The 17,771-nt window shown below is 39.1% G+C and overlaps 1 protein-coding gene across 1 annotated transcript in view; it reads left to right on the top strand.

Annotated features, from left to right (window-relative positions):
• LOC141512509 (cytochrome P450 4X1-like) overlaps positions 1 to 16,541 on the top strand; it is a 47,264-nt gene extending 30,723 nt beyond the window's left edge. Inside the window, exons 9-12 of the mRNA XM_074221505.1 lie at positions 6,158 to 6,291; positions 8,507 to 8,571; positions 12,504 to 12,586; positions 14,945 to 16,541. Coding sequence (XP_074077606.1) covers positions 6,158 to 6,291; positions 8,507 to 8,571; positions 12,504 to 12,586; positions 14,945 to 15,113 — 451 coding nt within the window. The 3' untranslated portion in view covers positions 15,114 to 16,541. The remainder of the gene's footprint in view (positions 1 to 6,157; positions 6,292 to 8,506; positions 8,572 to 12,503; positions 12,587 to 14,944) is intronic.
• Positions 16,542 to 17,771: the final 1,230 nt, after the last annotated feature.

The raw sequence follows: 17,771 nt of genomic DNA, 5'->3' as shown, positions 1-17,771 counted from the left end.
TCTTTTATACTTTATTGAAAGAAAATATGTATGCACATTTTTTTTAATTTTAGTCATGTCTTTCTAGTAGTCTAATGATTCTTAAATATTTCTCCTCAATAAGTTTTCCAGGTCAATTGTATTTTCTTTGAGGTATTTCACATTTCTTTTCTTTAGTTTTTTTTTTTACTTTTTACAGTTTTAGTTTTGTTTTAAAATTTTCTTTTAGAGTAATGAGATTGAATTTGATCGATTCTAATTTTTAAGAAGCTTCTTTTCTTGGATAAGGTTCTTTACCTTTTGTTTAAGTTTTCAGTTTGCTTTTTCAAATCTTTCTTCCATAGCTCTCTTCCCCCCCTCAATTTTCCTCTACCTCTTTCATCTCATTTTTAAGATCTTTTTTTTTTTCATTTTTGACTCTTGCTTTCATTCCTCTAGTGATTCTGGATGGACTTGTGTCCAAACTGCATTTTAATTTAAGGCTTCACTTGTACAGAATTTTGAGTCATTCACTTCTAGGTTTGTGTCAAGAGCTTCCTTGTTGCCATACCAACTCTTTATGGTAGTATTCTTTTTTTTTTTTTTTGCTCATTTCTCTATGCTGCTCATTGACTTTGGGGTTCATGTACATTTGGATGGGTGTAAGAAAATCTGGACTCAGTTTCTATCCTCTTACAATTATCTGCTGCTTTACAGCTCATACTAGGTATTTGCAGACTTTCAATTCTCCTCAAAAGTCTGTTCACTTCTGTTTTGATTGGAATTCTACAAGATCCCATTGAGTCTGAGTCAGTCAACTTTTCCCTGTTTCGGAATGTTAGTAACCCATTACAGGACTCAGTTCACTGGGAGGCCGTACAAATTCAAAGTGACCAAACTGCAAGGTCCCGTTTGACCTGGTTATTTCACTGCATCCTTTCTATCTGACTTCAAGGATCAAGCTGAGATCTTCCTCTCTTTCTGGGAGCAGACCTACACAATGATTGTTTGCTCTCCAATTTATTCTTGCTCAAATAGAGTTCTAGGATCTTCTTATGACAAAAGCTCTCCAGTACCCCTTCAATCCAACTCAGTACCAGGTAGTAGAAGACAAAGCTGCCAAATGGCATTATTCCTATAGGTTGTGTTTCTTCAGGTATCCCATGGATCTCTCTCTGCCCCAATGTAGTAACCAGTCTAAGTGCCTGGACTCTGAAATACCCCCCAAGTGTGCTTTTGATCAAACCTCAGAGTCCACAGAGCTCTCTACATGTCTCCTTATGACAGTTTGTGCTGGAAAAACTCTGAATTTTTCTTAAATCTTCAAAACAGAATTTTATCTAGTGTTTTTTAGATCTTTGAGAAGGTTTGATTGGGGAAATAGGTTCTATTTCTTCCAAATCTTGGCTCTGCCTCAAAAAGACTGCTTCCCCCCCCTTTTTTAACATTTATTTCTTACTTTGAATTTCATATTCTCTCCCTCCTCATTCTCTATCTCTCTCCTCCTCCCCAAAAGAAGATAGGCAATATGATACTATTATACATGTGAAATCATGCAAAACATATTCTCTGGAAGATTGTTGTTGAAGCACTTCTTTGCTCCTCTTTTCAAAGAGGTAATCCAACAGAGGTCCAGAATGAGACATATTTTCAGACTAAATAATATATGAATTATTAGACTTGATTATACTCATGTTAACTAGAGAGCTGTTTTTGAGGGGAAAGAATAATGAAGGGGGACAGTTTAAAAAGGGGTGAAATTTTAAAAAAGGAAGAAATTTTTTAAAGGTTTCAATGAAATACTAAACAATACATATAATAGGATGGAAAGAAGTTCAGAAGGGTACACAGAGAGCCTGAGAAATGTGGGTACTACTATATTAAATCTGATATATACTAAAATGCATAGATAGTAAAGTAAAAGTTTTCTATGGAATCTTTTACTATATATAGAAATGCTTGTATTTGTTGATGTTTATTAGGTATATGTATTTTTAAAATTTCAAAAATTCCATGGAGAAGAACCAGCAAGTTCTAACAAAGCGCTGTCAAGTGCTGACAAAAATAAGGACAAGTCAGAGAGGCAAGAATAAATCCAACAAACTGTGATGTGTCAGAAGTCAAACAAACAGAGACTACCAAAGAGAAAGTACAGTCACAGTTACTAAATGCTTCAGAGAAGGCAAGAGGATACCTCCATAGATACCAGTTGGCTGCAGAATAAAAAAACTTGAGTGGTAGATTTTTCAGGAATGGAAGGTAGATATTTGACCATTTTTTTCCTGAAAGTTGGACTGCAAAGAGAAAGAGTTGAGAAGACATTTCACTGATAAAAAAGGATCAGTGATTTAGGAGACCTGAGAATGTTTACAGGAAGAAGAGAGAACTAATGAAGAGGGAGATGCTGTAGAGGTGAAAGAAAAAGAGAAAATGATCAATGAAGCAGTGTTCTAGAGGAGAAAAGAGGGGATAGAGAAAGGAAGAAAGGGAAGAGAATAAGAATTTATTAAGTGCCTTCTGTGTACCAAGGACTGGGCTAAGCACTTTACAAATATCTAATTTGATCTTTACTACAACTCTGAGAGGAAGGTGCAATTATTATCTCCATTTTTCAGTTAAGGAAACTGAGGCAGAATGCAATTAGGTGAATTGTTCAAGGGTATCTAGCTAGTAAATATCTAAGATTGGACTTGAACTCATCTCCAGAATTTCATCCACTTCACCACTTAGGTGACACTTCAGAGAGGATGAGGACAGATAGAATCCAAGAAGACCATCATTGGAATAGCCCATAGACTTCATTTAAAACAAACCGTTCTTAACTAGCAATCCTACAATATGCCCAGTTAACAGCCATCGCACCTCAAAAACCTTCAGTGATGGAAAATCATTCCTGCAGAGGAACTTGCTTATACATTTTGAGAGTTCTGATTTGTATGAGATTGGGTTTTTTCCTTAATTACAGATTAGGTATGTCTCTTTTTAACTTCACATCTGGGGTTCCTGGGACCAAGCAGAACAAATATAATCTGTCTTCTCCCTGAACAACCTTTCAAGTACTTGAAAATAACTAATTAATGAATAAATACAAAATGTATAGAGTGTTTACTTGGGCCAAGCACTATAGACACAAATATAAAAGACAATTCTTGCATTCAAGGAACTTAGCTCCTATTAGAGGGAGACAAGAAAAATAAGGATGATGAGCAATTCGGGGGGACTATATTAAGCCAGCCCTTACAGTGTTGATCTGATTGATGTTCTAAAACTGAAAAGTGTTGGAACGATGAGGCCAATAGTAGTATGAACAGATACATCAAAGTATCAAGGCAACTGGCAAGAAAATGGCCAAGGGAAAAGGACAAGCATGACTGGAGTCGTTCTAATATAGTGGCCCAAGTAACCAATCACATTGGTGTGCTAGAAGCCTTCTCTTATGCAGGCTAACCATTCTTGGGTCTTGTAACTAGGGCTCATGTGGCAAAGACTTTAGACTCCTTAACATTCTAGGTGGCTTCCTCTAGGCATTCTGTAGTCTATGAATAAATTGTGTTTTTTCTGAACTGAACACAATCCTCTAGGCATGGTCTGATCAAGGCAGAGGCCAATGGAACTATTGTCTGCCTAGTCCTAAACACTAAGCCTCTTTCATTTTCTGGATATTATTTTACATTATTAATATATATATTTAGAATGAAAATTACTTAAAAACCCCATCTTTCGTGAAAACTCATCTTAGTTACGCCTCCCATGGAGAGGTTGTGAGGTTGACTTTTTGTCCTCTTATGAAATATTTTCCATTCATCCCTACACTAGTTTTTTGTTGTGGCTTGCTTCACCTTGGGGCCCACAGTGATGACCTCCCTCCCGGAGGGGAGCTGAAAATAAGGAGTCAAGCTACCACTGCCTTATGCCTCCAGCTCAATTTTATTACTGCTTAGCTTCTACATATATACTGTTAGGTCTTCCAGGGTAGAACAAAGAAAATGAGGTAATTGGGGGGTATGCTATACAAGCGGGGTGTACGTGCAGTGTCTTGCATTACAGGAGAAGGGGGTACATTGGGGGGAAGTGGTAAACCACAGCTGTGTCTTGTGCCCTTGGGCTGTGGGGAAGAAGGTCCAGCTCCCAAGGACTCCGGCACACCTTATCTCTCAGGGCGGCAAGCCAGCTCCTGCCAGGTGGCGGTCCATTAGAATAACCTGTGTTCCCACAGTTTTTATCTTGCCAGATTTATCCCTACATTCTAGCCCGTTGAGAGTTTTTAGGAGCCTGACTCTATCCCCAAATTATTGGCCAGTCCTCCCAGCTTCGGGTCATTTTAAAATTTGATGAATGGGTCATCTCTTTGCCTTTGTCCAAATCATTGACTTGGATATCTGAGGCACTGGACAAGAAATTTTCTTCCAAAATGCCATCAAACCATTAATGACTATTCTTTAGGTCCACTCATTCAACCAGTTCCAAATCCTCCTATCTCTAATCTGTCTATTCTTCATCTCTCAATCTTGATTGGAGCAGTAGCTTAACTTTGTTTAATGTTCTACTACAATTGTACCGACTGTTTCTAATAAAGCCAAGCTACCTTATATTGATAATAGGAACTTGGGCTTGTAGTTTTAAGGATAAGACAGGATTTTCAAGACCATCTAACTCCAACCTGCTCATTCCTCAGCCCAAAAAACCAAAGCCCAGAGGAGGTAAAATCAGTCGCCCAAGGTCACACATGTTAAAGTTAGTAGCAAATTTCAGATTTGAATCCATATCCTTTGATCCCTTTCCACTGTATCCCTCTGCCTCCCCTTCCTACTAGCTTTCATTGTTATTGTACTTCAAGGTTTTCAGAACACAGTATTTCCATTATCTCCTTTGATCCTTATAACAGTCCCATGAGGTAGATGTTCCTGTCCATTTATAGCTGAAGAAACTGAGACTAAGACATTAATGACTCACATCTGCCAACAAAAATAGGATTTGAATGCAGAACTCTAATTCAAAATCCAAGATCTTTTTTTTTTTAGGATTTTGCAAGGCAAATGGGGTTAAAGTAGCTTGCCCAAGGCCACACAGCTAGGTAATTATTAAGTGTCTGAGCCCAGATTTGAACCCAGGTACTCCTGACTCCACAAGCCAGTGCTTTATCCACTGTGCCACCTAGCTGCCCCTCCAAGATCCTTTTTATTAGTCCACCTTGCTTTTTATGCTCAATGCTTCCTTTTCTAAATTTCACTTTGATAAATGTTTTTTATTCTGATTCTAAACATTCTCTTATAAACAACCTTATAATGGTACATTATATTATTTATGGTATTAGTAATGAAAGCAATTAATTACAGAAAATACCAAAAACCTATTTTGATTTGACTCTGAACTGTGTTCTTCTTTGTTTCTTTTTATGTTAAAAAAACTCCTATTTCTATAGTGGTTTTTGGTTTATAAAATATTGTCCTTATGACAATTTTGTAATAGAAAGAAAAAAATTATTTTCTATAGTTTCCTGCTAAGGAAACTGAGGCATAGGGGAAAAAAAGGTGGTTTACTATTTTGGGGCACAAGTCAGAATGGAATCCAAGTACTTTGACTCTAAGGCTGACAGCCTGAGAATTGAGGAAACACAAACCAAAAAGAAAGCCTTCCCATAATGATCTGGTTTAGCAGAAGCTAGGAAATGGTCTGGTTTTTTCCCCCTGAAGCCTGGCCCTACTTGCTCCTAAGGAATGCAAACAAGGGATGGGGAAGGTGAGGATTGTCATAGTCTTGGTTGAGCTGTTAGCTGTTTAGCTCAAACTTGTGGATCTTCTGGTTCTCCCACTCTTCTCCACTCAACTGGACAAAAGCATCATTCAAAATAGACAAAATATAAAAATATGTATTTACAAAGATGTAATATATATATATATATATATATATATATATATATATATATACATGTATAACTACATATAAAACAAAATTTGGGAGATTGAGTGAGCAATTTGCTGCTATGGGGGGACCAGAAAGAAGATGGATTTTCCAGAACCTATCCTAGATTCTTTATCAGATGTAGGTTGGATTTAATATTTTCTGAAGTCTCTTGCAACTTGGAGATGATTAGAATCTGTGAATGGAATGTTAAAAATTGTGCCAGTCTTTATAGAGCTAAAGGAAATGCTAGCAATGGCTTTCTTTTTCCTCCTTTCCTATCTGTGATTCCTCACAGGGAACATCTGGGCCAGATGCCCTATAGTACCATGTGCATCAAGGAGGCCCTCCGCATCTTCCCAGCTATTACCCGAGTATCCAGGGAACTCAGCAAGCCCATCACCTTCCCAGATGGACGCTCCCTCCCTACAGGTATGTCTCTGCCAACTCACCCAATTCATTTTCCTTTATAACTGAGGGACCATAAAAAATAAAGCCACTGAGTCACAGGCTGCTAAACCAGGTAAGAACAGTTCGAACATCTGGCTCAGACCTGAGTCCATGCTGAGGGTTCAATCAAGAGCCAATTTTTCAAAGGCACTTTGAAAGACAAATCAAAGTAACCAAGTAGCAAAAGCATGGTGACGATGAACTTTTGTTCTTTGTTTTGGAAGATGATCATGACATCAGAGAAGTGATACAGTGCTAAGCACATGAATTGCATTTGAGGGGGGGAGGCTTGTGCTAAGTCAACAGCCTCACTTTCTCCTCTGGAGCCATCCGGATCCAGTGGTCAGATTTGAATGACTGGAGATAACCCTGGATGTGAGGCTATCAGAGTTAAGTGATTTACTCACCCGACTACTAAGTGTCAATTGTCTGAGACCAGACTGGAACTCCCATCCTCCTAACTCCATGGCCAATGCTCTCTCTACTGAACCACCTAGCTGCCCTAACAAAAGACATAGCAGACATTTTCCAGTATTACAGGGAAGAAGAACAGGAAGTTTTAGAAGCACAAACACCTCAGACACAAACACAAAACCTGCAGCTGGACAAGAATCCTCTTCACAATGACCACTCCAATTGTGTATGTGTTCGGGGTTTTTTGTTTTTTGCTATAAATTGATAACCTCCAAGGAAAGGATCCTACCACCTCCAGAGTCAGTTCTTCCCACTTTGTCTTAGGTCTGACCATGAAGAAGCCATATCCAGATGACACTGGCTTCTGTGTGACATCCCTGACCCAATGATGTTCCCCTTTGTCTTCTCCTCCCTGCCCCTAGACCAGTTCTTCTCTTTGGTGCTGAGCAGGAAAAGTTGGATTTGCTTTTCTCCATTATTGGAGACCTTCAGGTATTTGAGGTCAATGCTCCTGTTCACCCTCAGTCTTCTCTTCTTCAGGTTTACACAAGGTGCCTTTGGAACAATTCTGACTTACTCAGAATCTCCCTGGAGTCTGGGCTTGTGCTAGCTATCATGGAACTCAAAGTGTAGAAGGAGAAGACAGCAGTACTGATAGAATTAGAATTTAACAGAGTCCAGTAAGGATGTCAGAGACACACAAAACATCTGTGACACAAGAGAAGAAAATAGCCATTCGTGCTCTAAGGGAGAGCCTGCATGGCCAAGATGTAGATTGGGTTTGGGAGGGAAGGGGAGGGAATGAAGACACGTCTACTATCCCTCTATCATCCCTAAGTCTTTTCACATAAACCTGGAATGAAGCTTCTCCTCACTCTCACCTCTAAGAATTCCTAGGCTCTATTGAGTTTCAGCTCAAGCACCACATTCTACACAAAATCTTTCTTGGTTCTCCAAATGCTCTGTCCTAGCCTCTAAAAATCATCTCCATATATAGTTATCTATTTATCAATGATATATATTAATCATAAACTATTATTTTATTAAATTTAAATTATTGATAATTTATTAAATCTATTATTAATTTGTTAAATATATTTTAATTATCACTATGTTAAATATTAAAAGCATTTTAAAATAGATCCATATATTTATCTCTGTATGTCATGGCATATCTTTATCTATGTATTTATATCTATATTCATATAATTAACTAGATATCCATGACAATAAATATATCTATAAATTATTATATTTTAAATCTACTATAAATATCAATATGTTAAATGTATTTATAGATAATATATTATCTATACATATCTATGACATATCTATATTCTTACATTTATCTATATCTATCTATTCTAGATATGTCATAATATATACATGTGTGTATAAGTATGTTATCTCTTCCAGATTGTTTATAGTCCCATGACATCAAGAACTGTTTCTCTTTTTTCCTTTATATCCCCAGTTACAAAGCTTCCAAAGTAGTTTTAAAATATTAATTCTCCTCTTTCTCTCATTCTCCCTTCTTTCTCTCCCTCCCCCTTTCCTTTCCCCCTTCTCTCTGATTGAGTCTGGCTGTATCTGTGTCTCTCTCTTTTCTCTTCCCCTCTTTCCTCCCTCCTTCTCTCTGTCCCTCCCCTTTTTCCTCTCCCTTTCCCTCTTTTTTTCTTTCTTTCCCTTCCTATCTCTTTTTTCCCTCCCTGTCCCCTCGCTCCTCCCTCTCCCTCTCTTTCTCTCCCTCTCCCTCTCCCTTTCTCTTTCTCTCTCTCTCTAGGTATGATAGTTACTCTGAACATCTGGGCTCTTCACCGCAACCCTGCAGTCTGGAAAAACCCAGAGGTATGATTGTCTTTGACCAATGAAATGACATCCAGACCTTTTTTCTTTCTTCCTCATAGGAGCATTTTATTTGTATGTATGTTTTATACTCTAAGAAAAAGAATCCCAAGATTTTTCCTCTTATGGGCTTTTGATCTTGATTCCTCATGGTCCACGATGCCAGCTGAGGTTGTAAGCACAATGAGCCCAAACTGATGGGATAGTAGCAGATTATTCTGCCAATTTTCTAGATTTTTCCATTGAACATCAAATCCTGGGCTAATTATACTACACTTGTTTAATCTGCCTGTGAGTTTCACAATTAGTTTTTCTGCTCTATGATCATCAATGATCTCACATTCACCAATGGAACCATGTTTCATCATCACAGTTAAGAAACAGTCAGATTGGGCGGCTTAGGTAGCACAGTAGATAGAGCACCAGCCCTGGAGTCAGGAGTACCTGAGTTCAAATCCGGCCTCAGACACTTAATAATGACCTAGCTGTGTGGCCTTGGGCAAGCCACTTAACCCCATTGCCTTGCAAAAAACAAACAAACAACTCATTTTTCTGCATTGCTGATGCATTTGAGAGTATCTGCCAGGACATTCATGCACATCATAGTGGTGGCACTGCAAGATGGAAGAAAGAAACAGACTTTCTTTTAGACAGATAGACATTGCTCTGACATAGTTCTGAGGACATGAATTTCCATCCTACATTTGCTATTGACTACCCCAGGGGATTTAGAGAAACTCCAGCCTTAACCTCCCTGAACTTCATTTCTTCTTCCATCAAATGAAAGAGGTATACTTAATAATCTCTAAGGTATCTTGTGTTTATATATCTATAGAAATATTTATGATTCAAGACTTAGAATAGTGGCTAGTATTTAGTAGGCACTTAATACTTGTCCATTGACCAAGAATCCCAGGAATTATTTTTTTTTTTGCAAGGCCATGAGGTTAAATGACTTGTCCACAGTCACACAGTTAGGTAATTATTGAATGCCTAGGAATTTTTTTTGCAAGGCAATGGGGTTAAGTGGCTTGCCCAAGGCCACACAGCTAGGTAATTATTAAGTGTCTGAGGCCGGATTTGAACTCAGGTACTCCTGACTCCAGGGTCGGTGCTCTTTCTACTGCACCACCTAGCTGCCTCCCTAAGAATTATTTTGAAGAATGGTGTGATTTTCAACCTCAATCACACAACATTCACTATATCAATTTATAGACTCCAAAAACCTGTGTTTCCTACACATCATGGGTACAATCATAACAAGCCCTAGTAGTGGATTTTCATAAGTTGCAGGGCCTGAAAACATTCTCACCTAAAATCAAATCCCTCTTAATGAGCTTTTCCACCCTGCCCCAGACTGATCATGAGACCACAAACACAAAGTCCATGGCCATGGCTATGTTCAAAGCTTGTACAGCTTAGGAGAATGAACCACACCTCTTTCTCTACTGGAAAAGTCTTCAAGAACCCAGAAACATCTCCACATCATGATCAAGTTTCAAAGTATGTTGTAGGCGCGGCTAGGTGGCGCAGTGGATAAATCACCAGCCCTGGAGTCAGGAGTACCTGGGTTCAAATCCGGTCTCAGACACTTAATAATGACCTAGCTGTGTGGCCTTGGGCAAGCCACTTAACTCCATTTGCCTTGCAAAAACCTAAAAAAAAAGTATGTTGTAAGGAAAAATTGAAAATAAAAGGAAAAAACTCACTTCTTCCTCTGTAACACTCCCCCAGGGTTCACTCATTTAATTCATACCATCACTGGTAGGTTGGATCCCCAGAAAGATGTATGTTATTATTCCTGGACTGCTATTCCTGGTAACTTAGTGGGTGGATATTCTCTGAACACTGGCTCAGAAGTACCCACCAGTGGACTTTCCTTTCACATAGGCATTCCTAACAAACTATAGCAAGATAATCAACAAAGTATTTCCCTACTACCAGGAACATATTCTCCCACAAATGTGCCCAAAATCCAGAGTGAGGGGAAATGGGCACAAGTTTAAGGTAAAATGATAGTGAAGTACTCTGATTTCATTCGGGGAGAGAAGACTAAATGTGACCCAAAATCTTCATTTCCAAAACACTCCATTGTTTGGCTGAGGTGTGTCCTCATAGAGCACAATGTCCCCATTTGACTCATGGCTCATGTAGACTTGTTCCTCCTAAGATGGACAGTGAATTTTAGATGTTTCAATCTACTGCTTCTCTAGGTTAGGTAGGTCACCTGATGTCTGGACTGGATCCTCACTAGTCTCTGCTGCTGCAAGACTGGGTTGGGGTGTCACTTGTAGGAATTGGACAGGGTCATATCACCCAAAAACTGGGTACTACTGCCAAGCCAGACCATTTCTTTGACTGTTGGGTAATTGTCTCTGCCGAACAGGTAAATCTGCTGGTCTCCATGGCCTTTTCTTCAGTAAGCAGCTTCTGTCACTGATTTGGCTGGGTGTTATTGCATCCTTCAACTGGGGTATCACAAAGCTCTTTCAGCTATGGAAATGACTTTTACCTTAAGATCAGCAGAAGCTGCTTCTCTTTGTTACTTCCAGGAAGACATGGGAGAAGACTTGTCTCTCTTATTAAGAACTTCTTGGCTTAAAAGTTCCTTCCCTCATGCCTTTCAGTCATTTATTCAGTTGTGGGGTTTTCTAGGCAAAGATATTGGAGTGGTTTGCCACTTCCTTCTCCAGCTCATTTTGTAGCTGAGGAAACTGAGGCAAATAGGATTAAGTGACTTGCCTAGGATCACACAGCTAATAATTGTCTGAAGTCAGATTTGAACTCATGAAGAGGAGTCTTCTAGACTTCAGGCCCAGACCTCTATCCATAATTCCTTAGGATGATTAATTTGAGTTCAGACATCTTCACTTTCATTGTTCCTTTGGAATCTAATCCTTTAAAATAAGTGACTAGGGACAATGGTATGAATGACATCTATGCCACAGATGTAGGTTCTTCTTGCTAGTCTTGGAATTAATTGAGGTGCTGTCTTTCTAGGGTGGGGAATGTTTATTTTTGATCAACAGGATTTCATCTTTCAGCCCCTACAGGATTTCAGATTTTGTTGAAATCTCCCTGAGGCATCCCTCTTCCATATCCATTCCATGGAATTTCTTAGATTGTTTTATAGGAGAAAAGGGAGGAGCTATTTAATTGATTAAAGTTCTCCAAAGCTGGGGTGGGGTACATTGTCTGAATTCTGAGATTTTACCAGGAGAGAAGACCTCTAGCACATACTACCCACCAGGGAAGCCTTTTTGTACCAGCCTGAGAATGGATGGTATCATATGAATCTTTTTCACAAGATTAGTCAAGGGAAAGACAGCAAGGTTTGTGACCCAAAGGATGATGGACATTTCTCAACAACTGTATCTTCAAAATGATGGGAAAACTGTGATGAAAATAAACTTTATTTATTAATATTGCTAAATTCCAAAGAAAACTATTATAGAAACCCCTGGTGGTGCATATATCCATGGATTGACCAGAAGAGTCAGTTTCCAACATTACCTTTCCTGAGTAGTCCAAGTCAGAAAATGTACCCCAAGCTCAGTCTGCCAAATGAACCATTCAGGTCTGGAAAAGTCCTCTTCCACCTAAATTGCCTCATTCATTTAAACCTTCAGACCTCATCAAGTAAACACTCTCTCTCCTTTTCATGGAGACTTAGAATGTCTATCAGAACTAAAGATCCAATATATTAAATGGCAAGAGAACTGTTCTGTCTCTGTTATGACTGAGAACAAAGCTCAAACCTGCTCTTTTTAACATGAGGTCTTCTTTGCTGGGGATTCTGCACAGAAGAAAATAATATGATTAATTCTGAAGATTCTATTTGTCCCCAAAATGGTACAAAAAGCATTCTGGATAATGTTTAGAATTTGTGAGCAAAGTGTTTTAACCATTGGAATTCATTCATTCATTCATTGCAGGTCTTTGACCCTGAAAGGTTCTCCCCAGAGAATCATGAGAAAAGACATCCTTATGCTTTCTTGCCTTTTTCTGCTGGCTCAAGGTAAGGATACAACTATGGATTATATGGGGGCATTGTTTTGAAAATGTTAAGAAGTTTCATTTGGGAGCTGCTCTCTCCCTCAGTTCCTTTTACTTCCATCTTCCCACCTAATTTTTAATTCCCTTGAATTAAATTAAGATGCTGACTCTTTGCTTCAATAGGGCATGCACATATGAGGATATGCTCAGATAGTTGGTTCTATGGACCTGTTATTTATTCATCAAACATTTATGAGGGGTCGATAGGTAGCGCAGTGTATAGAGCACCAGCCCTGGAGTCAGGGGTACCTGAGTTCAAATCCGGTCTCAGACACTTAGACACCTAGCTGTGTGGCCTTGGGCAAGTCACTTAACCCCATTTGCCTTGCAAAAACCTAAAAAAAAACCATTTATGAAGTGCTTTCTTTTACCAGGTACCACTCATAAGTGTCCCCACATCTGAGAGTAAAGAGACAAAAAATGAATCATTATTTACTATAAATGATTCTATGAGGAGGGAGGGGTGCTAAATTAGGACCGGGAATAAGTGGAACGAGGATAGACTATAGAATAGGGGTCTTTGGCTCAAATCCCATCTCTGACATTTATTACATGTGTAGCCATGATTGAGTCAATTAACCTTTCCTAGTCTGTTTTCTCATTTGTATTTATACTCAATGCCCTTTGAGGATCCTTTAAGTTCTTGAATGATGATTCGATAATTCTACCCGACTCGCCTAGCTGGGAGAACAAAAATTAAAATGTTATCATCTCTTCCCCTAAAGAGTTTACTTTCTACTGGAGGTACTGAATTAGCATAAAGATAGGAGGAGATCACAGCCAGAGGTCTTGGTTTCAAATTCTTCCTGTGTCTTCCCAGGTCTCAGTTTCTTCATCTGTAAAATGGGGGGATTATATTAAATAGTTTCCATTGTCCCTTCCAGTGTAATGAGTATAAAGCAGGAGAAGCTAAAGAAAGTTGGAGAAGGAAGACAAAAAAACAACTTTCCACCAAAGGGTCTTGGAGGAAGTAATATTACAAATGAACTTAGAAAGAAGACCACCTTTCAAAGAAAGGTGGAGAATAGAATGTCAGGTTTAAGGGATAGCAATTCATTCTGTTTGGCTGCTTCCCAGGGCAAGTGGAAGGGGAGTAATGTGGGGGAGGGGGAGTTTGGGGCAGTTCAGAGAGAGAATTTTGATTTAGAAGAACAGCAAGGAAGCTAATGTCCATGGAGAGAATGAAGTATAAGAAGACTAGAAAGTTGAGGGAGGAGGTATCATATTATAAAGAGATTTCAAAGTCAACCGGAAGATTTTTATATTTGATCCTGGAAGTGATAGGGAGCCACTGGAGTTTACTGAGTGGGAAGGAAGTGTGGGAAGTGGTCAGCCCTTCGCTTTAGGGAAATCACTTTGATGGCCAAGTGATGCATTGCAGTGAGAAGAGTGGGGGAGCCAAGTGGGAAAGCCAACCAGGTGAATAATGCAGTAGCCCAATTCAATCCTAAACAATCAAAGAAAACTATTTTATACTAGAAGAAAGTCTAAGTTTGCAGATGTTGTTCAACCATTTTAGTCATGTCTGATCTGACTCTTGTGACCCTGATTGGAATTTTCTTGGCAAGATATTAGAGTGGTTTGTCACTTCCTTCTCATTTCCTCATTTTACAGATGAGGAAACTGAGGCAAGCAGAGTGAAGTGACTTGCCCAGTGTTACATAGCTAGTAAATATCTGAGGTGGGATTTGAATTCTTGAAGATGAGATTTCTTGATTTCAGGCCCAGTGCTCTATCCACTGCACCACTTAGGTGCTATCTTGTGAAAGATACAATGGACTTACTCAACTGGACCCTAGATACCAGAACTAGGAGCTTTGGGTGGAGAGGAGGGTGCAGGAATTACCAATAACGAATTTGGGCTTTCAGTAAGAAAAAAGAAAAACCTCCCAATAAGCAGAGGTGTCCTGAAGTGGGAGGCCCACAGGGCCATATGTTTTCTCCAAATATGGTTGAAATTCTCAATAACTACATGCTGGGTGATGCTGTAGATATGATAGACCCCGAAATAATTTCCAAATATGAAGTTCTGGGATTCTCTTTCCTAGGTTCCTGATACAATGATTATTTGGTACCTTCTGGTCCTTGGTTTACTTCTCTATAAGATGATGGGGTTGGATTAGTTGTCCTTTTCTATATCTTTTGATTCAAAGTCATTGAACCAAATCTTAACCCTTTGAACCCTGAAGGAATTTTAGTCTTTCTGTTCAAGGACTTAAGATTTCAAAGGCAGAGTGATTAAAGTAATTAAAGTGATTAAAGGGAAAGGAACAAAACATGTTCATTCTGGTTTTCTCTTCCTTCCTTTCCTATTCCCCAGGAACTGCATTGGGCAGCAATTTGCCATGACCTTAATAAAGATGGGCCTGGCCCTGACACTGCTCCGCTTTGAGCTTTTTCCAGATCTTGAGAAGCCGCCCATTCCCTCTTCTCAAATAACTCTCAGGTCCTCAAATGGGATTAATCTGTATGTAAAGCCACTCCATTAACCCAGCTGTCTCTGTGGAAGTAGATATCATGGTCTCATGGATATAATGGTGATGTATATCATAATCTTCAACTATAGTCAGTGATGCAAACAGAGATATGGGGTATGGAGGGTGGAGAATGAAGGTTTCAATCTTTTTTTCTGTGACTTTGGAATAAATTATATAATCCTAGATCTGGACAGTGGTTGAAGAACTAAGAGTCAAAACAGTTTAGTTCAGAAACAGAGCAATTCAAGTGTGGTTCATCAGTCAACCTGGGATTGGGGATGAAAATCTAAAAATTTTCATCAAATGTAAGGAGATTCAATGAAGACTGTAGACTTGAAACTGAATGAATGGTTAACATTCCAGGAGTGATCTCTACTGTACCAATTCTTTCCTGTACACCTAACAAGGGATATGGATAGAATGGACATAGCATTATGGAATTACTCTTTTTTTGTGGAATCAGATGAAAATGACCAAGTGCCTTAACTACTTCATCCTCATGCCCTCCTCCTAACCAAGACAATAGTACTCTATTTTTGTTTTAGTTTTTGCAAGGCAATGGGGTTAAGTGGCTTGCCCAAGGTCACACAGGTAAGTAATTATTAAGTGTCTGAGACTGGATTTGAACCCAGGTACTCCTGACTTCAGGGCCAGTACTCTATCCACTCTGCTACCTTGCTGCCCCTAGAATTCTATTTTCTTTTTTTCTTTCTTTTTTTTTTAGGTTTTTTTGCAAGGCAAATGGGGTTAAGTGTCTTGCCCAAGACCACACAGCTAGGTAATTATTAAGTGTCTGAGACCAGATTTGAACCCAGGTACTCCTGACTCCAAGGCCAGTGCTTTATCCACTACGCCACCTAGCCGCCCCAGAGCTCTATTTTCAAAGAGTTTTTTTCTGGGGTTTTTTATGTCTCTTGATAAGTTCTGATTTACAATGAAATGTCCTTCAATTGGGGAATAGCTTAGCAAACTGTGGTATATGTATGTCATGGAACACTATTAGAAACCAGGAGGGATGGGAATTCAGGGAAGCCTGGAAGGATTTGCATGAACTGATGCTGAGTGAGATGAGCAGAACCAGAAAAACACTGTGCACCCTAACAGCAACATGGGGGTGATGATCAACCTTGATGGACTTGCTCATTCCTTCAGTGCAACAATCAGGGACAATTTGGGCTGTCTGCAATGGAGAATCCCATCTGTTTCCAGAAGAAGAACTGTGGAGTTTGAACAAAGACCAAGGACTATTCCCTTTAATTTAGGGGAAAAAACTGATATCTTATTGCCTGATCTTTCTATCTCTTATACTTTATGTTTCTTCCTTAAGGATATGATTTCTCTCTCATCACTTCAGTTTGGATCAATGTAAACCATGGAAACAATGTAAAGACTGACAAATTGCTTTCTGGGGGGGGAGGATGGGGGGAGGGAAGTAAGATTAGAGGAAAAATTGTAAAACTCAAAATAAATAAAATCTTTATAATAAGTTCTGATTTAATTATGCTATGAAACTGACTTATTATATATATATATATATACATATATATATATATAAAATGATCAATTACATCTTTGAAGTAATGTTTGCATTTTCATTAAGTAGGGGTTGAAAAAGAGAAGTGACTGGACTTTGTAGACCGTATAGGCTGAACAAATTGTCATTAAATCTAGATACCAAATAGAGGATCAAGACTGAAGAAAAGAAAGTATTAATTTATTAATTTTTTTAGTTTGTTGTTGTTATTGCTCAGTGATGTTTAACTCTCTTGGTATTGATGCTGAACCTTTCTTAGCAAAGACACTAGAGTGGTTTGCCATTTCCTTCTCCAGCTCATTTTTACAGATGAGAAACTGAGGCAAACAGGGTTCAATGACTTCCTGAGGTGACATAGCTAGTAAGTGTGTGAGGCCAGATTTGGCAACAGCTAAGTGGTACAGTGGATAGAGAAATGGCCATGGAGTTAGGAGGATAAGAGTTCAAATTTGACCTCAGACACTGGACATTTAGTAGCTGTGTGACCCTGGGCAAGTCACTTAACCCTGTTACCTCATATCCAGGGCCATGGCCAATCATCCTAGTTCTTACCTAACTACTGGAGCCAGATGACTCAGAAGGAGAAAATGAGGCTGTTGACTTAGCATAGCACCCCCTCACTCAAATCTAAGCCATGTGCTTGTCATGGTTTCACCTCTCTGATGTCACGGTCTTCTACAATGAAAGACAAACATCATCGTCAAGGTTAGAGTGGAGCTCAGGAAGGCGAGTTCAGACCTGCCTTCAGGTCCAGGCTCTCACTGCTCTATCCAAAATAAGTTATTGTTGTTCCTGTTACTCTTGTGGCTTAAATCTAGATCCATCTAGATTTGGGGGATTTTTATTGTCTTGTTTGTACCTTTGAGTAAGTCACTATTGCAGTCTTCTTCCTACTTCCTCTTCCACTGGTCCCAAACATGTACCGAGAAAGGCTGCCGGCTGGGTGGATTTGATTATGCTAAAGAGAGAATAAGGAAACTGACTTGTGAAAGAGAAAGGGAGAGTCTGGATCCAACAGTAATGCTCACATTCCAAAGATGGAAGCTATAGAAGGGAGAGAGGACCTCTTTTTTTTCCATTTTTACCTTTAATCCTCTAAGCCAAGACTGCACAAAGTCTACTTAATGATTTTGTTT

Source organism: Macrotis lagotis, chromosome 2 (genome assembly GCF_037893015.1).
Source record: "Macrotis lagotis isolate mMagLag1 chromosome 2, bilby.v1.9.chrom.fasta, whole genome shotgun sequence".
NCBI lineage: Eukaryota > Metazoa > Chordata > Mammalia > Peramelemorphia > Peramelidae > Macrotis > Macrotis lagotis.
Note: the sequence above shows the minus strand (reverse complement) of the source record. Positions and strands in the feature narration are given on the sequence as shown.